General features: G+C 33.8%; 3 protein-coding genes and 1 non-coding gene across 5 annotated transcripts; all 4 read left to right on the top strand.

The window, feature by feature from the left end:
• The first annotated feature begins 2,365 nt into the window (after nucleotides 1–2,365).
• LOC11419766 (auxin response factor 17) lies at nucleotides 2,366–4,763 on the top strand. The gene is made up of 2 exons (XM_003592925.1): nucleotides 2,366–3,310; nucleotides 4,338–4,763. The coding sequence occupies exons 1-2, from the start codon at nucleotides 2,366–2,368 to the stop codon at nucleotides 4,761–4,763; spliced, it is 1,371 nt and encodes a 456-aa protein (XP_003592973.1).
• A 3,461-nt stretch (nucleotides 4,764–8,224) lies between these two features.
• LOC11433854 (uncharacterized) lies at nucleotides 8,225–8,942 on the top strand. Its single transcript, XR_005644038.1, has 3 exons — nucleotides 8,225–8,322; nucleotides 8,403–8,500; nucleotides 8,877–8,942. It is a non-coding gene; the product is annotated as an uncharacterized protein (transcript).
• A 5,899-nt stretch (nucleotides 8,943–14,841) lies between these two features.
• LOC120578106 (uncharacterized) lies at nucleotides 14,842–16,772 on the top strand. 2 transcript variants are annotated; one of them, XM_039830196.1, is made up of 3 exons: nucleotides 14,842–15,336; nucleotides 15,469–15,554; nucleotides 16,546–16,772. In XM_039830196.1, exons 1-3 carry the CDS (start codon nucleotides 15,217–15,219, stop codon nucleotides 16,601–16,603), a joined length of 264 nt encoding a protein of 87 aa, XP_039686130.1. In that variant the 5' UTR covers nucleotides 14,842–15,216; the 3' UTR covers nucleotides 16,604–16,772. The 2 variants fall into 2 exon arrangements, with proteins under 2 accessions (XP_039686130.1, XP_039686129.1); XM_039830195.1 differs by lacking the exon at nucleotides 16,546–16,772 and having other exon boundaries at nucleotides 15,469–16,451.
• Nucleotides 16,773–18,488: 1,716 nt separating this feature from the next.
• LOC11429212 (multiple organellar RNA editing factor 1, mitochondrial) lies at nucleotides 18,489–21,093 on the top strand. Its single transcript, XM_003592919.4, has 5 exons — nucleotides 18,489–18,979; nucleotides 19,073–19,170; nucleotides 19,550–19,615; nucleotides 19,786–20,603; nucleotides 20,783–21,093. Exons 1-5 carry the CDS (start codon nucleotides 18,504–18,506, stop codon nucleotides 20,792–20,794), a joined length of 1,470 nt encoding a protein of 489 aa, XP_003592967.1. The 5' UTR covers nucleotides 18,489–18,503; the 3' UTR covers nucleotides 20,795–21,093.
• The last annotated feature ends 249 nt before the right edge of the window (nucleotides 21,094–21,342 follow it).

The raw sequence follows: 21,342 nt of genomic DNA, 5'->3' as shown, positions 1-21,342 counted from the left end.
TGACATTTAATATTACATTTGTATATTACATTTTGATTGATTGATATCTTGAAAGGGTAAATACACCCTAAACAAGATAGGGTAATCTAGGCTTCACCGAAGGACACATATTGTATTACTTTTTCTTGTCATTGAACATAAGTTATTGTAATGGTCACTAGTTACTTGTAGCTTGCTTTAAAAATAAAAATAAAAATAAATAGTTTGGGAGAATCCGAATTTGATTTTTGAGCAGAATAATTTTTTCCTAGATTATATTTAATTCAAGGTTGAACTCCAAATTCACAAGACCCTCTTCCCCTAAAATCCAAAATGTTCACAGCATAGAAAATTAAAAGAAAAATTACAATTAATTAAAGTGGTACAAATAATTATTTTACAGCTACCATATATGGTGATAGATTACAAAATTAAACTTTTTGAAGAAATACCGCAGACCAAAGCACTGAACAAACACCCAAATTACGAGAAATACCGCAGACCAAAGCACCAAAATCATCTCTAATAACCCCAACACAAATAGCTTTTTGAAGACTATTGACAACAACTCCATCGATATTACATTTGATCCACCCTCTATCCGGCTACTTCCTTCTTCGATCTACTGCCTTCCATACTTGTAATCCAAGCTCCCATGTGTCATCTCTGCAATACTTTGTGCTGAGATTGTGAAGGTTTAAACTACTCGTTTTCTTATTTTATTTTTTTAACCATTATCGTTCACTCACCCATTGTATTAACGTGAAATGTACAAAATCTAGATTTTAATCCGTCTAAAATTTTTCAGCAAGTTTTGGTTATCCAAATATTTTCTGTCACAATTTTTTATCCATATGTTTAACTCAAATAATGTGTATCCTTATTTAATGAATTGTCATAGAGACCTTTAGAATATTATAATAGTCTCTGAATCAAATATAAATTTTCAAATATGCATAATGAAAGCCAAGGTTGAAATTAAAAAACAATGTATTATTGAAAATCGTACTTAATTGGGGAGGTTTAAGGCATGAAATTCAAATCATTGACCATTTTGTTCTTCGGTGCAAGCGTTTGAAATCGTCACAATTTGTGTTTCTCATCCAACGATTGAAAACATCTATCACACGAGATTTAGTTCAAACAATTCAATCTTCAACTCAAGCGACTATGTATGATTTCAAATGAGCTGATTAGAAAAGGTTAAGGAATTTAGTGAATCAATTGATTCTATAGTTGTGTGATTGATTGAGAAAATCAAATGATTATGCAATTGATTGAGCGAATCAAGTTGAACGAGTAAATTGAATGATCGAGTGACTGAGTGATGATTGATTAGATCTACAGTTATGTCATGAACGATATTGAGCATGAAATGATAGATCAATCAACATTTTAGCAACATCAAACACACAAAGATCCTAGGTTTGAATCAGGTGAAGTTCACACTAGCAATATCAACATTGCTGGTTGAGCTAGATCTTACAGACATAACCAAACAAGCCTTAGTCAAGCATACAAATTAATATTATTGTATTAATTATAACAACATTGACATTGTCAGTTGAGTAGGGTCTTATACCTAAATTTATTCTCATCTTCACGGGAATTTTATTCTCACCATTTTCTTTGGAATTTTTTTATATTCCCAAAAACATTTTATACCCAGAAATAAAATTTACTAAAATTATAACATAGAAATATATATTTTTATCATTTTTTTTTCAAGAATCTATAAAAATAACTTTGAAACAAACACATTCTAAGAGATTAATTAAATACAAAGGGGGTGTTCATTGGTTCTGGTGATCTATTCAACCTGGTGACCCAACCCAATTCGCATTTTACCGAACATGTTCGAGTTTGGATCGAACCCGTTTAACTCCAATGTAGTTTGGTTCAGATAACAAGTTTATAATTTTGAACGAGCTAACCATCAACACTTTCAATAAAATTTTATTTTTGATAATATAGTCTATGATTTTGATGTGTTGTTTCAAGTAAATTTTAAATAATAATATTTAGTCTAAATGTTTAAATTTCCTAAAATAGAATGTAATTTATTTAATTTTGAAATTTTAAAAGTTATGCTAAGTAAAGATTTTGCCTATAATTGTAAAATAGACTGAAAATATTATTAAAATATATAAGTAAAGATTGACCTATAAAAAGAAGATAAAATGTAATGAAAAGATTGAGGAATTTGTTGGAAAGATATTTTCCAAGAATATTGGGTAAAACCCTATAAGTAGTAGTTATAAAACCCTAGTCAGTCAGTACTTCCTTTTCTTATCGCTTGCTTGCTTCTCATGTCAATTTTGGTTCTTCATCCAATTCCAGATATCCTATTAGCACTTTCCCTTTCGTTCTTTTCTGCCGCCCCGCCATGTCTCTTCAGAAGCAACCATCGCATGTGCGTCCAGAAATCTGGCACACATGTGCTACCGCTGCCGTCAAAATTCCAAAGTTGCATTCAAGGGTTTATTATTTCCCACAAGGTCACCTAGAAAACGCTTCTCCTTCTTCTTCCTCCATTACTCACACACACTCTTTTCTACAAAGTTTTCGTCCTTTCACTCTTTGTATTGTCTCCGCTGTTGATCTCCTTGCCGATCCTCACACGGATGAGGTCTTTGTTAAACTTCTACTTACTCCAATAACCAACGATGTCCATCTTGAAAACCCTAAAGAAGAGGTTGCCAATCTCAACGACCGCAATGAAGTTGTTTCCTTTGTCAAGACTCTCACTCGTTCTGATGTTAACAACGCTCGGTCATTCCACATACCTCGCTTTTGTGCCGATAATGTCTTCCCGCAGCTTGACCTAGAGGCCGAATCCTCGTCTCAACACCTGTTCGTTACCGACGTTCATGGTGAAGTTTCAAAGTTTTACCATGTCTGCCGCGGGTTTCCCAAGAGAAACATGTTATATATCTCTGAATGGAATTCGTTTGTTAAGAGGAAGAAACTCGTAGCCGGAGATTCTGTTATTTTCATGAAAGACTCAACGGGAAAGATATTCGTTGGAATTCGCAGGAACACGCAGTTTGTTGCAGCGGCTGCAGAGCAGAAGAAGGATGAGTTGGAGAAGGCAGTAATGGAGGCATTGAAGTTGGCGGAAGAGAACAAGGCATTTGAAATTGTTTACTATCCCCAAGGTGATGATTGGTGTGATTTTGTAGTGGATGGTAATGTTGTTGATGAATCAATGAAGATTCAATGGAACCCTAGAATGAGAGTTAAGATGAAGACTGATAAATCTTCAAGGATCCCATATCAAGGGACAATCTCTATTGTATCTCGTACTTCTAATTTATGGCGCATGCTTCAGGTATAGTTTCCTTTTCTTTTCTTGGATCTTATGCATAATATTATCCAGCTATGAAACACAAGCAGACATTAGAATTTAGATACGACATAGACATGACACTTTGAAATCAATAATAAATTTAAGAAAATCATATAATAGAATCGTATGTGTCTGTGTCGTATCGGTATCACACACCGACGTGTGTCAGACATCAGGAGACGTTTAATCTGATGTGTTCGTGCTTCATAGTATCTAGTATTTAGTTGAAGTTGATAAATGATTCTTTTTTTTTGGTATAAACCGGGTTTGCTTTACACACAATTGATGTAAACCGGGTGTGCAAACTCTTCATAAGAGTTTTTAAAGTTGTTGCATGTCCAATGCTTAATGCTATATCTATAATTAGATGACAGTTCATGAAATGCTATACCTTTGCAAGAGTGACATGGTGTGGCAAAACACTAGATTTTGATTGATGACGGTGTAAAACTTTTACACCAATCGATATTGCATTTCATTTAAATTCAATTTAAAATTATAAGACTTAAAACATTCACACTAGAGCTCTCGGTATATTTGAATACTTAATTGGATCTCATAGACATCCATCACTCCTTTTTTAATGTTAGTATCTAATAAGCACTCAACTTCTACTACTTAACATGTCAAAAAAAAAAAAAAAACTATTAATTAATTTTAATAAAAAATGATATTTGAAATGTAGGTTGCCTTGCTCTATATTGTTTCGTGCCCTATATGATAAGTCTCAATGTTAGAACATTTGTATAGATCATTAAGCATTACAGTTAAAGTTTATACCAAAGTTTCATCTATAGTTAAATGACTCATTAAAGGTATTGCTTCTGTCATATAAGATAGATTTTAAGGTTAGGGAATTTAGAAATTATACTTTTTTAATGACAATTTAGACTTTATTTGAACAGTGGTGCATTGTGGCTAATGGTTTTGGGTTTAATCTTGTATTCTATAATTTATCACATATTGCAACTGATCAACATTCTTACCATTTTTTATTTGAATATCTTAGGTTAATTGGGATGAATTTCAAGTCTCGCAAATTCCAAGACGTGTCAACCCGTGGTGGGTTGAGCTTATTTCTCACAAACCTGCTCCGACGCCATTCCCCCAAACAAAAAAATTTAGAACTACTCAAAGTTCTGCCCAACTAAGTGATAAAAAGGAAACATTATTGAATGGTGATGGTTTTCCTGTTGATATACAGCGAGTGAGGCATGATCTTGTTTCCATATCAGGTCCTATACATAGCCATATTATTTTGAACTCCTCTGAAACAAAGTTTCCTGCGACTCACAATTGCAACACCAAAAATGACAGTGATGGTTCAATTATGTTATTTGGTAAGATCATACAGCCTCATGTAAGCAATTTTCACAATTCTCATATCAAGGGAGATGATGGCTATAAGAGCTGTGGATTTGGTGTAAAGAACTAGTTGTTAGGGGCGGAGCCAAACACAAGGTTGTAGGGCTCATGTCTACACAAAAGTTGAGATATTGAATATTGATATTTGATTAGGACCACATTATATTCATACTTAGTATATAGAAACTTGTTATTAGTAGTCCAAATTTTGAGGGGATTCCACTCCATTTTTCTTATGTTATGAATATTATCAAGAATGAGTTGTTAAATTATTGTCTAGTTACTTATATAGAGATGAATGTTTTTACATTGAGATTGAAAATGATAAAAAAAATTCAATATTGCTAAAATATGGCAAATTGAGAGACCAATTTGTGATGTATATTTACGCTTTTAAAAATGAAACGCCTCCACTATTAAAAAAAAATTGGGTCTGCCACTAGGTGAGGCATAGTATGTGAAAATAGTTTTGCAGATAAGTAGTTGTATTGGTATGCTTTAAAATCCAGACATTGATTCCCTTCATGAAGTGTGTAGTAAATAGTGATATTACTTTGCTCGATCAACTCTTTTATGTCTTGAATCAAAACAACATGGACATGGTACTTCATGGGTGGACCTTTAATGAGATTTATACTATGTAAGGAGTTAGAATAAAAAACCAGCTCATCAATATCCATCGTTTTAGCTAACAAAAGACCCTAATAGATAGAAAGTAATCCAGGTTGAAGAATATCAGAAGAATTGTGGATGATATAACCCAAAAAAATTGATAAGTAAAAACCATCATTAGTTCTTAAGACACCACCGAATCCAGCTCTAATAGGAGAGCCTTGGTAGCTTCCGTCAGCATTAAGAATGACGAAGAGTGATTGCTATTATTCCACTTTATGAGCCTATCCGGGATGTTGGAATGAAGCATGCTTTGAAAGTTTCAATCATATTCTGCATGTTGAATCTTATTTATGGGCCATATTTTGTTAATGGAGCCATGTTGTTTCGATGGCGCCAGGCCTACCAAAGAACAACCACGAAAAGAAAGGAATTGGGACCCAGAACACCATTCTTAAGCCAATCATGATCAACCATGGTAGAGAAAAAGTTCGGGTAATTGAAACCTGAGTAATGCCAAATGCTTTTCGAGTGTTGACATCACGCATACAATGAAGGAAAGTCTCTTCATGTAGATTGCACCGAGAACATGTTGCAGCTGGAGCAATGTTTCTATAAAAAAATGACCTACTACAAGAGCTCTCAGCTGGCATCTACACAAAATAAATGATTTTTTTTTTACATAAGCAAAGAAAATCAAGAAGGAAAGAACAAGATGTTTCTGAAAAACTTTTGATTTGCTTACAAAAGTATGACATTATACAAGTTCTTCTTTGCACCCATATTTCTTCAGCATTTGTTGTAGTAGTACCACTGCAAGAATGTATGGAATTAGCGTGTATCAAAATCCCACACAAAAAGCCCACGCAAATGCAAATTTGCGGTGGACAAAGCTCCCATGCAAATATTGCCCTCGCAAACATTTGTGGCGAATTTTCGGCCCATGCAAATGCAAACCAGTGGACGGAAACCTGTCGCAAATGCAAAGCTGTTTTTTTCCTGAATATGTTACCACCAACCCACTTCCCTCTCGATAAATATATAAGCTCCTTTCTCTTTTTAGCTACATTTTATTTCTTTCATGTACAAATGCTTCAGCATTTCATGTAATTCTTCTCTTAATGTTTGGATGTTTATTCTTAGCTTCTTGAATAGCTTGTCTAAGTTCTTTGTACTTTTTGACAGTAGAACACGAACTATTTAATTGACCAAGAAATCAAATAAAACTTACTCGAAACTGATCAAAACCTGAAAACCAATCATTTCTTAATAAACCATATGTTGATTCACTACCAATATGAGAATGAGCTCCTTTACCTTGGGAGGTAAATGTGATTCTAGTCTGGATGTTTCTTCATCCAATCATTTTTTTATGCAGGTTTCATCTTTGCAAATGTTTTTTCTTCTCTTCAGTCTCTTTTTATAACAACATTTTAAGTAGGCCAATTTTAATAATTTGTTATTTCGATTTTGTTCATTTCAACTCCTTTACAAGCTTCAACTTTTACAAGTTAATGTGGTGGCTCACACTCTTGCAAGAGAAGCCACATTTCTCGCTAGTCCCGCTATTTATTTTCATATACCCAATTGTTATAAGCACATTTCCCTAAAAAAAAAAAAAAAAAAAAATCATGCAGTATATTTAATTTTATTAAAATGCTGTTATTGAAGATGAAGGAGAAGTACATTTTACACAATTGCTAAGGTTGTTAGATGATGGTTAAAGATTTGTGCAAAGGATGAAGAAAATATGTGTTTGAAAAAAAAAACAGTATCATATTTCATAAGTTGAATCTATATTTTGACAAAATAGTTAAAGAGGTTATCGCTTAAAATTGGATGAAGGATAAAATCAAAAGTGGTGAAATATCAAGTGCTTAATAATAATAGTGAGTGTAAATTTTATTTTATGTAACTTGAGGACTTAAACAAAGTTTGGTATATAATCATTGGTGCACAAATACTTGAAGAAGAGTGGCGAAAATCAGCTCCTAAATATTTACGCTTAAATGATGATGTGGGTTGTTTTCTTGGAAGAGGCAAAAGAAAGTAAATTTTATCAAAAAAGGATAATGTACAATTAAATGATGTGGTTGTATCATTCAAAGTAGCAATTATAATGAAACAAAAACTTTTTCAAAAGTTACATTTTTATATTTCGATCTCCAAGCGTTTGTTCCAGCTTATTTCAGACTTTTTCACACAATAAAAGAAGAAGTTCGGCCAAACACATTTTTTGATAAGCATTTAATATAAAAAGTCACTTATTTTTCTTGTGTTAAAATACACAAATAAAGAAGTTTTGTTAAAACCGATGAAAAAGTATCTCTGTATATTTTTCAAGATTTTGTAATAGTTAATGATGTTGACATTGCAATTAGATAAAACGTTTTGTTTTCTGTTGTTAATTTAATGTTTTTAGTGTTCCATGAGTTCAACTGAGTTGATGTGGGACAATGTATAATATAATATCGGCAAGAGCGGGGTTCGAACCACCACACCAGATTTATTCACGCTATGAATTTGTAGCAGAAGACTACTTAAAAAAAAAAAAAAAAAAAAAAAGGTTCACGTGATATAGTTTCATTTCAATAAGCTTCCCAAAACCCTAAACTCTCTAAAACCCTACTATTATCTCCAATCACCATGGCGTCATCGCAAATTCTCATCCGCCGTAGCATGAGATCACTCTCCGGCCTCCACCACTCCTTCTCAGCTACTGCTACTTGGCTTTCGGTCCCAATCACCGGTTCCATTTCATCACCACTTTCACTTTCTAAATCGATCAATGTTCTCGACGGCTTTCAATCCCGTTCATTCAGATCAACCTTGATTTCTCTCTTGTCTTCTCACTACAGGGAGACATCGCAAATCCTCTTTGATGATGATGATGATGATGAAGGCTGCGATTACAATCATTGGTTCATCGTTTTTGATTTTCCCAAAGATAACAAACCTACTCCTGAAGAAATGATTCGTTTGTATGAAGAAACTTGTGCTAAGGGTCTCAATATCAGGTTGTGGTTTTTTTACTATTATCAATACAAAATTTAAGATTAAGGAAAGAAAAAAACTTGAATGCGTGTGATTTTTTTAGAGTGGAAGAGGCGAAGAAGAAGATTTATGCTTGCAAAACAACCACTTACCCTGGATTTCAAGCTGTTATGACTGAAGAAGAGTCCAAGAAATTTGAAGGTATTTGTTTTTTAGGGTCTGTCTGTTATAGATTAGGGGAAAAAAAGTGATTTTTAGCTTGTGTTTCTAAAAATGATTTTTATGAAAAGTTACTCAAAAAAGAGTAGAAATTATTTCAAACTCATTTGTTATAAATTAAAAAAGATATTTTGGCATTGCAAAATGATTAAATACTTAAAATAATTTTTTAAGATAAGTTGTTTGAATCAATTTACATTTGAAGCCTTTTTTACAAAATTATAGCCAAAAAATGATACATAATATAAATCATTCTTAAAAGAAAAAAAAAAACTATTACAACGGACCCTTAGATTTCATTGACCTATTTTAGTTGAGACAATAGAAAATGATTTTGGATTGTTGTGCTTTTCAACAGGTATGCCCGGAGTTATCCATGTGTTGCCGGATTATAACACTGCCCTTGTAAACAAGCAGAGCTATCCACCCCAACAGAGCTATGATCAAGCTTCATAGGATAAGGATTGATGCGCTTTATAGGAAAAACAGGATAAGGATTTCATTTTATCTAGATCCTGAACTTCAATGCTTCATATTAAATCCAAACTACTCTTGAGCATTGTGAAATGAAATGATTAATAAACAAGAGCATACTTAAGCATAACATAGTTTCATCTGAGATTCACGTTGGTTCCAATTATCCAAAGTTTCAAACATGTCTGTCTACTTCCAGTAAAGTTTTTGTAGGATGGGATCCCTCCCAAACTTGACAACATAAAATACACTGTCTGGAAACAATTATTTCAAACATTCTGTGAAGCTCAAAATTTTATCTATACCATTCTTTATCTGAGAAGGATATACAATTATGTGCAAGTATTGATACAGCGAAAGATATATGGGAATGCATGTCTATCAAGCATGAATACAAAAGTTGTATTGAAGTGAACAGAGGATTGCTAATAAAAATGAAGATAAAATGGAGAACGCTGAACTATTGAGGTTCTGACATAAACTATTGAGGTTCTTGAAACACAAGGTGAAGCAGAAGCTCAATAGAACAAAGATATTAAGCTCAAAGAAGGTATCATTTTATTTTTTTTTATATTAGTACAGGCAGTTTAGAGGCCTTGCACACCTCCATCAACCCGTCTAAGCCTAGTGTGATTCTTTGCCTTTGTATTAGTGGGATATACACCACCACTGCTGATGTAATCAGCACCATCGAACCATGCTTGATGTGCTTGTCTGGCTTCTTGCATGATGCACCAATTATCTTTTCAGGACCAAGGAGAGTTCTAACAAGACGTGCAGGTATGTCAACCAACATGAACACCGTCCGCATCTCAAACAAGGGCCACATATATGCGGTCGTTTATAAGTGAAAGTACTCCATACGAGCAGCATATTTTAAGGCATACTTTTCCTTAAAACAGAGTGACACAACAATCATTAATAATATCAAGAATAATTGTTACCATTAATATGTATTAAGCTCTAGTCAAGTAATCGTTGATTTGAGAATTCACTGAATAATTTGGTAACCAAGGCACAAAAGGAATTACTCTCCCATCTGAATGTTTTCCTTTAAATGATAGTCCAACATTGGATCAACAAAGAGACAATATCTTTTTCCAAGCAAGAGACTAGGTTAAATGGGCAGCCAGATATAATTTGGTTGAGGCTGGTAAAGATAAAACCAACGAATGATGAAGAGAACAAGGTTACTACAATAATTGATTTCAAATGAAATATAAAAAAGAAGTTCAACTGAAATATAAAAAGTGGTCTCCTTAGCAAGAAAATATTGGAAGATGAGTATTGCTTTCAAGAAAATATTATTTTATAAAAAGTTTCTCCTTAGCAAGAAACCTTAACTCGCAAGAAAAGTTTAGTTGTACTTTTGCCAACTCTGCTGCTATGCATGATAAGTACAACCAGTGCCGTCGTGAGTATTGCGAGTATTAATTAAAGTGGCACTTTGAGCAGGTCAATATAAAGTTATAAACAACACTTTTTTATTAACGTCTAATTTTATTTTTTTTTGTTGGCAAAACAAAATTAAAACATAGAGATACAGAGATTGGGGGGACATAAAACCTGACCCATATATAACCCAAACGAGAGTACATCTTAATAAAAACAGACTAATATGGGACTACGGGCACTTCAAGCAAGACTATGTGAGATGGTTGTAGCTGAAAAATCTGGTTGAAAATGTTAGCGGCCAACACACGAGGGGATTAGTTAAGTATTTTCTCCTTTGCCATGTTTCGAACCCTGAACTTTAACTCGTTGATTCCTTTAATCCAATAGTAGTGATATTTGAACATCGTAGAGAAGCACTATAAAAGCACTAGAAAAGTACACTTAAAACAAATGTTAGTTTGATTTTGTCAAGAAATACAATGACTTTCTGGTGCACCAAAACTTGACTTCCAACATATCTGGTTATTGTTTGTGTTAAAATAGTGCATGTGCTAAAATAAAAGAATACAAAGATGATAGTTATCCAGATATCGTATAAAATGACCGAAGAAAATGAGAAACTTGAATACAATTAAAACAAAAGAATTGATTGCCAGTTCGTCTGGTTTGTTTCCACATGTCATGTTTTTTTAACTCTAACCAATTCTTTTATCAGCGAAAAAATTCAAAACAAACAATAAGTTCAAGCCTTTCATTTAGCATACCTGTTGATCTCTCACAGCTCTTGCACCTAATATGTACCTTATTAGGTGTGTTCACCAAGAACACAAGGTGTACCCACATCCTAGCATTAATTACGATATAATTTGTTTAGCGTTCTTGGTGAACACTTGAATTGCTCCTTTTCATCTCATTTACAATTTTTTGTCAGGAATACAGTGGCTAAAAGTTAGCCAAATGTAGTTTATGAATGATTGTCTTAAAGGAACTTATATTATTGTCATGTAAATGTAAAGAGATGGAATAACCTTGTTGCATTTTTGAGCCATCAATGTGGTTTCATAAATAGAAAAGATTCCTAAAAGTCTAGCAAGTAACATTGGGCAGCAAAAGCAATGGAGGATCTGATATATGTTTTGAACTAACAATATCGATAGGAAAATCATTTCTTCTTCCCTTCTGAGTAATATAATCAAAACCAACACTACCTTTGGTGCCAATGTAGCCTTATATTCTGATGTGCCTTCACTCTTGCTGATCCATCAAATATGGATGGAAGTTCCCTGATCAGAAGTTTAGATCCTGCTGTGTCAAATAAAGATATGAACTGATTCAGTAGCAATAATAGGTACATGATCAGAATAATATGCAGAAGTACTCAATGAATAAAATTAATACAAACAAAGCAGCACAACCCTCAATATAATATGCAGCAGTACTCGTAATTATTCATTGAAACCACCAATTGAAACATTCCATTTTCAAAATTGCTTTTTTCTTTTTCGTAAGCGAAAATTCATTAATAAAAACACCGATAATAGCACATGTAGAGTGCCAAAACAAAGAAAAGGCCGTGTGCCTCCAGACCTTTTATTTTGTAGCAAACAAGACAAGCGAAAACTATAGCTTTATATAGTCATAAACTTGAATTGTTTCAGTAGCAATGATAGGTCCAGCATCGAGTGCACGAATAGTGAATGCTAACTATACTCCGGTTTCTTTAACACCATCCTAGTATACAGATGAATCTAACCCTCCTTCAAAAAAAAAAAGATGAATATATTAATCCAAAATAAGCTAGTTACACAAAAGGTATAAAAGCTTTCAGAATTCAGAATTAAAGAGATGAGGTTGACCTGAAATGCTCTTTGAACAGGAGCAGCACCACGATATAGTGGCAAAAGGCTAGGGTGAATGTTGACCGTCCCTGAGATAATTTCAAGTAAATTTTAGCATTAGATTCATATGCTTTATTTATCTATAACAACATACAAAGGGGATAAAAGAGCATACATAGTTTGCACGCATTAACGTTATCGCGATAAAAAGAGCATGCATACGGGAACGCTGGTGCTGATAATAAGAAGAATGAATGGATGACTTACCAAAAGGAGGAATATAAAGAACCTCGGTGTGTAATATATTGCCATAAGCCACTGTAATGCATAGATGGGGTTGCAAAGATTTTAAATCTGAAAAGAAAGTATCCTGCAAGCAAGGAATGAAGAGAGTGACTAATTGGATTGAATTTTCTTCCACTATCATTATTGAGATTATAAAGAATGGCAGATAGGTGGGCACGGTAGTGTCCATCTTTTGGCTAATACTTTAAAACAACAAGAAAAAACTAAGAGGGAAATGTAATGAGAGATAAAGAAAACTATTCTTCATGCTAGTAATCAAATGAAATCATTGAAAGGGAAAAATTGATTTTTTATTTATACTGTAAAACAATATAGAATGGAACATTTTTTTATTAGAATGACAAAAATGAGGACAATGGTACGATTCTCATATGCACATTTAGACTCAAGTAGAAATTTAATTATACTCTTAATTAAGTGTCAAACTGGCAATCAAGAAAAAGAAAAGAAGTAGAGAAATTGTCAGCTATACTCCATCGAATTAATAAAATGAAGTCAAGATAAAAAAACAAAGTGACTCGAGTGAGTTGACAGAAATTGTGTGGGTTAGGTGCAAAATTATAATTTTAGAGGGTTCAATATATCAAAAAATAAAAATAAAATTGGTGAAACTTTCTAAAATTCAGAAGATTCATGTGAATCCCCTCACACCTATGTGGCTCCGCCACTGCATGAAAAGCGGAACTTTGAAAGGTACCACTTTGTTCTAAATGATATTTGTAAAGGGGGCATGAGCCTGTTAGTCATCATGCGACAACGACTATCAGGGTATTTTAACTGAATAGCCTTTAGCTGGATCAAATTGAAGTATCTGCATTAGTATCCTACAAAACAACATTATTTGACAAAGAACAACACTCCCACTTCTGCTCCTCCTTGTAAGTAAGTGCTAAATCTCAAAAAAAAAAAAAAAGTGTTAAATATGCAAATTAGCCTATGATAAAATAGAATAAAAAGATTGACCTTTTTTTACTTAGATGTAGCTGCTGTAAGGTTAGCATTATACTTGGTGGTTTTGGTGTGACCTATAAAATTTCATTTGATATTCATATTGGGGTTTCGAAAGGGTTTCTAAGCAGTGAATGCTTCTTGTTTGGTTTGGAGATTTTGTTTTGGATAGTTGCTTGCTATTCAAGACTAAGTGCGTTGATTTGGATGCATCTGTGATGTTAGCATTGTTTGTAGTTTTTGTGTAATCTTCAAGACCTCAATAGATATCTGATGATATTTTAGATTTTTAATAAGCCTGTAAATTGCAATGCTTCCTGCAAGTGGGGTTTTTGGGGTGCATGATACGAATATTGGTTGTTGTAATTGCTGTTTTCGGTTCTTTTAAAAGTAGCCACTCTTATTCTTCACTCTGCGTAAAAGAAGAAAAATATGGTAGGTTGATGGTTATAGTTGAATTCATCCAAGGCTGTATGTTAACCGGAATTGCTCTATTAGAAACAGGTTGACTTTATGTCTCTTTGTACTGTGAAGTTTGGTGAATGATTTGTCTAAAGTTAGATGTGTTTTAGTGTCAGATTTTTTTTTAACAATGTTTTAGTGTCAGATTACTATATCAACAACAATATCATAACTATCATAATATGTAAATGAAAATGCTTGTATTAACTTATCCAAAAAGAAGATGTTTGTATAAATGTCGAAATGTAAGATTCTTTCTGTGGGGACTTGTGATCATAGTGATAATATTCCAACATTTTTAGTTGAATCTCAATGTGAATGTATTTCAAAACTGGGACTAGTTTAGAAGTTAAATGTGATTTAAGTGATTTAGTTCGTTTCTCAATGATAGAATTATTCAAATGGTTTGGTGTTTGAACATTATTGCAAGAAAGTCGAGGTAGTTGTTTCTGAATGTTGCCACGATAGTAATCTATTAACTATGTCATGAATCAATCATTTTAAACGCTTAAGTTTTTAGGTGAAAGACATGATTGGTTTTATATCTAACACATTGCTTCATGTTTGAATGCTTATTTGCAGAATGGAAATTTTCAAAACAATTGTAGAGGTGGTCAGAATTATATGCCATTCAATGATTTTTGTCAGGGGCAATTTAACTTCAATTACCAACAAAGGGTGATACAATATGCTGATAACATGCAGTTACCACATCAAACGTCGACAGCTATTTTTCATAATAGGCAGGTAACACATCAAATGCCGGTGCCATATGTTGGTAACATACAGTTGCCAAATAAAACGCTGTCACCCTTTACTGATAACAGGCACTTACCACATCAAATGCTGGCACCCTATGCTGATAATAGACACTTTCCACATCAAACGATGCCACCCTTTGCTGATAACAGGCACTTATCACATCCAACGCCGGAACCTATGCTGCTAAAAAAACATCAAACGACAAAAGACTTTGCTAGTAAAAGGAACTTACCACATTGAAAGCCGGAAGACTATGTTTATAATAAGCACGATCCTGTCTGTTCTATTACCAACAACAAAACTGTAGATGTGAATTCTGATTCTGCAGCGGTAGAAATAGTCGTAGAGCCACCTGCAACTGTACCGCCAGATGCATCACTGTCCAGTTTTGAAACCCCAACTGAACTTGGTTTACATACTGAAATTGAACCTCAAGTATCGGAAGCTGTAGCATATTATGAGAGCAAACATCCTACCAAGGAAACAAATATTGAACTACTACCATCAGTCTCGATGGAGATTGATGTCGCTTCAGAGGTCAGTGCTGAAACCGAAACTGAAGATGGGAGCTCTCAAGGTAATGTGGAGATGGATGTTCTTGCCACTGAGTCAGGGTCAACTATATTGCCTCAGGTATTTCTTATTTTCTGATTTCCAATGAAAGCATCGAATAAAATTGCACTTTATTTTGTTAAAATATGTGCTTTTCTGTTGTTACATACCTTTTATGAATCACTGCATTAATACTTTGCTAACTTGTTGCAGGTATCTGTTTGTCTTACGTGTAGGGATGTAGGCTTTAAAGAGGCATTGGTATATTGCAACAAATGTGAAGTATATGCTCTGCATAGGTACTTGTTATTTACTCTTTCCATCTATTCTATTGCATCTTGCTGCACATGCAAGATGCAACCACTTCTATTTATATCTGGAAATGTGACTCCAAAGAAAATTGAAGCAATACACATTACTTCGCATCAATACCCTGAACCTTTTTTGTTTCTTTTCCATCCTAATTTGTTATATAAAGCAGAAATAAAATTTTATATTTTAGTAGATATGCATGGTAATTTATGATTTTAGCAGGTTTAAATCATCACACTTAAGTAACAGATGCATCTATTTTTTGGTCATATGGACATGCTTTTAAGTTTGTATTGGTTTTGAAGGTGAATTCTAAAGACAAAAATAAGGTAATATGTAATCTAAAACATCATTTAGATGGAGGTCTGTGATGTTTTGTATCATTTGCCGATGTTTCCAATGCATCTATTTTGTAAGAGAAAATCACTGTGAATATCACGGTTCAATTTTTATTTTATTTTTAGTTGGTGAACAACTCATTTGTATTAATAATACCATGAGCTTCCATCTTTGAAGCACCGATGCTTGAAATTTTGTCCTGCGTCATACTCAATATGCCATCGATACGTTTTGGCAAATTATCAGATGTCTGTTTTTAAAAAACACTATTTTGTTCCATTTCTGCATCAGAAATATAGATTTTCGCATGCTATTTTAATTTTATTTTTCCCATCATGTTTTTCTACATATGAAGATTTTGCATTTTATAAATTTGTAGTTTCACATTCTTAAATGTTGTTTCACCTTATACACTTCAACTTCTCCTTTTCGGGTATTGTTTAGATGGGCCTGTGATTTTTACATATGAGGTTTTTTGGCTTTGTGATGACTGTGAAGAAGAGGTAATAGACATAGATTATCCTGATCAAGACACTTCAGATTCAGAAAATGGTGAAGTTGATTCTAGTGAGGAGCAATGTGCAATTGTTGTTGATCCAATATGGAGCTAAGATATTTTTTTTTTGTGACTTCTGTTAGTCTTTTGGAATTAATGGATTTGTTAACTGCTACGGCGAAAGCATTGTCTGAAGTTTAGAAATGATAAATTCACTGGACTAATTGGCCATTTGTCCAATTTAGCATGCCCTAAAGTTCATGAGGTGACAAAGCGTCTGCCTGAAGTGCTAGATGCAGAATTGCTTCAAAGATCAGATGCGTGGCTGGTGAGTTTCGCAAAATGTGGAACAAATAGTGAGAGCATTGGCCTTTATTTCTTTCCTCACAATGAAAGGTGACATTTTGCACAAACTTGAGAACATGTTTGATTTGATGAAATGGTAATGTTATGATACTCTTATTTCGTTTTGTTATTACAGCTGGTGGACAGTGGTAAAATAACCAGCGCTGGAGTTGCTCTAAGATGGTGTTTTTGGGATCCAAGCAGATGTTTTTTTGTTCAAGTGGAATGTTCACTTGACTTGGAGGCCACTCAAAAAGATACTAATGTCACTCAACAATATTGTCCTAACTTCAACCTCGAGTACAATGTTGATTTTAATGAAATGGTAATGATATGATACCAATTGAAGAAAAGCCAAATTATAAAAGTGAAATCAATAAATCAGTTAGAGAAAAGCGAAATGTGTCAATTGATCAGACAATTAAGGCAAGAAAACTAACATAATTATTCTCTTAACCTATTGGCAAGGAAAGGTGTAAAGAAAATTGATGAAATCACTCATCTCATATAGATTGAATTTTAATTCGTCAATTTTTACATATCAAATAACTTTTACAATAAATTTTAGGTTTAAGTACGATTTTAGCTCTCTTATTTTAAAATACATAAGTTTTGGTCCATCCCACAAATAGAGGGACCAACTCATTGAACGGATAAAAATAATGGAATAAAAAATGTAATTAAGCTTAAAATTTATGTTTACAATTTTTTTCTGCTTAAGTATACAACTTATTAGTCTTAATAAACATATATTTTTGCAAGTATAAATGTATTTGTATATGCCAACTGTATATTGGTCTAAGTGGTATGGGATTTGGACCCTTTGATGGATTGTTCTAAGTGGTAAGGGACTTTAACCCCTTAAACATGTGGTCAGGGGTTCGATTACTGCTGAGCGCATGGAAAAAAAATTCGATTGGAAGGGGAGAACCCGTCTTGTATATCCCACAAATTCTACAACGTAGATTAGTCACCACTAAACAACAGTGGAAACTTCGTACCAATATCATGGTAATTAAAAAAAATATTTGTTATACTCGACCAAAGAGATGTATTTGTTATGATTAATGGGTTAAAACCATCTTCATTTTCTATTTTATCTATTAATATACTTTCTCTGGTCTCATATGAGCAAAAAAAATTTTTTTTTTACGTTTTTTGAATAACTAATGTATTTGTTATATATTATAAATAATATATACATTAATTATTCAATGAACCTAAAAAAAAAAATTATTCTTTACTTATATATATGACCAGAGATAGTAGTTTTGAAAATGCAAATATAAAGCATGACACTAAGTACGTCCAAATTATTTTATTTCAAAAACAAAAGTCCAAATATTCTTTTAAAAAAAAAACTTAATGCGTCCAATGGGACGAATTATTGAGACGATTTTGATTTTTAGATAGAACAATTTTTAATCAAATTTTAATTACTTTCCAACTAAACATATGTTATCATACCCCTACGTTACCTAATAACTAGAGGATTATTGATCCAGACGTCCTAGTTCAATTGGCAAAAATGCCGAAATTGTTAGGTCAGATGCCATGATCGGGGTTCGAATTCCGATAACTCCTCCACGTATGTGTGTGAATTTATAATTGTTTTGCCATTTCGTCTATCTAAAAAAAAAATAAAAAAAAAACAAAAAAAAAACTAGAGGATTAACACAATTAAATGATATGGAATATCCACGAGTAAGCCCAACAATACAAAAAAAAACCCGGTTTAGTAACCGGTCGAACCGCCATGGCATCGTCAGATATACTTGTATCAGCATTTCATTTTACGAAGCCTCTCAAAACCCTACTTTCACCAAAACCCTTACTCTCTACAACCACCGCCATGGCATCGTCGCTAATTCTCCTCCGCCGTAGCCTGAGATCACTCTCCGGCATCCACCACTCCTTCTCAGCTACTGCGACTTCGCTTTCGGTCCCAATTACCGGTTCTATTTCATCACATTTTTCACTTTCGAAATCCCCAAACGTAGTCGACGGCATTCAATCCCGTTCATTCAGATCAACCTCGATTTCTCTCTTGTCTTCTCGCTACGGAGAGACATCAGAACTCAGTCCAGAGATTGGTCCTGACACCATCCTCTTCGAAGGTTGCGATTACAATCACTGGCTCTTCGTTTGTGATTTTCCCAGAGATAACAAACCTCCACCTGAAGAAATGATTCGTATTTATGAAGAAACTTGTGCCAAGGGTCTCAATATCAGGTTTTGGTTTTTTATTATTATCAATACAAAATTTAATTTTGAAAGTTTAAGATTATGGAAAAATTGTTTAATTTTGTATGTGTGAATTTTTAGTGTGGAAGAGGCGAAGAAGAAGATTTATGCTTGCAGTACAACCACTTACACTGGATTTCAAGCTGTTATGACTGAAGAAGAGTCCAAGAAATTTGAAGGTATTTGTTTTGAAGGGCCTGTTTTTGTTATAGATTAGAAATAAAAAAAGTGATTTTTACCTTGTATTTCTAAAAATGATTTTTATGTAAAGTTATTCAAAAGAGTAGAAATTATTTCAAACTCATTTGTTATAAATTAAATAAAGTAATTTTGACATAGCCAAAGGATGGAACACTTAAAATGACTTTTTAAGATAAATTGTAAACCAATTTTTCATTTGAAGCTTTCTTTAAAAAATTACAGCCAATAAATGATTCATTATATAAATCATTCTTAAAAAAACAAAAAAAAGATATTACAAACGTGCCCTTAGATTTCTTTGACCTTGTTTAGTTGAGACAATAGAAAATGATTTTGGATTGTTGTGCTTTTCAACAGGTATTCCCGGAGTTATCTTTGTGTTGCCAGATTCTTACATTGACCCTGTGAACAAGCAGTATGGAGGTAAGAATTTTGCTTATGGATTTATCGTCTCTCGCATTATGGTTAATTGATTGAAGCTATTCATTGCTAGTTTAAAAATGCAAGCAATTTTATTTATGATTTCTTAAATACTAAGCTGCAAATTTGATCATGAGAAGTTATTTGAGAGCAACTTTCGGTGTGTGATACAGGAGATCAGTACATTGAAGGACAAATCATCCCTCGACCTCCACCAGTACAATTTGGGAGAAATCTAGGAGGAAGACGAGACTATCGGCAAAATAATCAATTGCCTAACAATCGAGGGAATCCCTCTTACAACAATCGGGATTCCATGCCAAGGGATGGTAGAAACTATGGACCTCCACAAAATTTTCCACCTCAACAGAACCATGGCCAAGCATCACACATTCCTCCACAACAAAACATTGGCCAACAACAACCAAATATCCGGATTGATTCAACATCGCAGCGTTTTCCACCCCAGCAAAGCTATGATCAAGCATCACAGCGTTATCCACCCCAACAGAGCTATGATCAAGCATCACAAGGTTATCTACCCAAACAAAACTATGGTCAAGCTCCACAAAATTATTCAGCCCCTCAAGCGCCACAAAATTATTCCCAACAGCAAACCTATGGTCCTGCTTCGCCACAGTATCCACCACAGCAGAGCTTTGGTCCACTGGGAGAAGGAGAAAGAAGAAATTATGCGCCACAGCAGAACTTTGGACCACCGGGAGAAGTAGACAGAAGAAATTATGCGCCGCAGCAGAACTTTGGCCCGCCAAGACAAGGAGAAAGAAGAAATTATGTGCCACAGCAGAACTTTGGACCACCGGGACAGGGAGAAAGAGGAAACTCTGTGCCTAGTGAAGGTGGATGGGATTTCAAACCATCATATATGGAGGAATTTGAACAAGGCCAGAAGGGGAATAATCATGCTGAAGAACAGAAGGAGTCCCAACAAAGATTTCCGCCTCCTGGCCCTGGCAATTTTACTGGAGAGGTATGTTAGAATATAATGGAGCAATATTTAAGTTTATAAAAGTAGGAATAATAGATTTTATTTTGCAAAGGAGTAATGCTCCCCTTGTTTTATGAATCATGTGAAACTGTAAATGGCATACCTATACGTGTTTGTTTTAATCAATGCAAAATGTGATTTGTTTTTGTTATTTTATGCAGGGAAGATATTGATAGTAGTTTGGGACCTCATGGGAGGCCTTTGCTGAAGTTACCAAATTGCATTCTAAGTTGATTGCATGTCCTTGCCAATGGGGTCAATAATTGAATCTATTGATTTATCATTGTATATCTGTCCATGTTCTGTTTTCATTTACAAAGAATGTGGTATGTAGGCTCTTACCAGCTGCTTGCCTGCTTTTGTTAAAATGTTTGAACTGGTTTATGTTTGAACTAGGACATTGTTTGTGACAATGTGTTCATCTCTATCTTTAACTTATATGTTATCCTTTATAATTTGCACTACTAAAAAATATACATAAAAAATCAAATGACATTGTATTTGACATCAAAATTTTGATGTTTAGGAATCATTTTTCTTCTAATTTTATTCTGATTTCATTCAACTTTACCTGTATAAATTCTGAAGATGAGTTTAAAGCCTTCACAATTAAGTGGGTGTGTGTTTTACCGACGACTGGGAAGTTCAATGAGTGGTCCTTATCATCTTTAATTCAATGCTTAATTTGTGGCTGGTTGTGTTTTTACAATACCCCTTTTTA

This window comes from Medicago truncatula, chromosome 2 (genome assembly GCF_003473485.1).
Source record: "Medicago truncatula cultivar Jemalong A17 chromosome 2, MtrunA17r5.0-ANR, whole genome shotgun sequence".
Taxonomy (NCBI): domain Eukaryota; kingdom Viridiplantae; phylum Streptophyta; class Magnoliopsida; order Fabales; family Fabaceae; genus Medicago; species Medicago truncatula.
The sequence above is the reverse complement of the archived record's forward strand: the minus strand, read 5'-3'. Positions and strand labels throughout refer to the sequence as shown.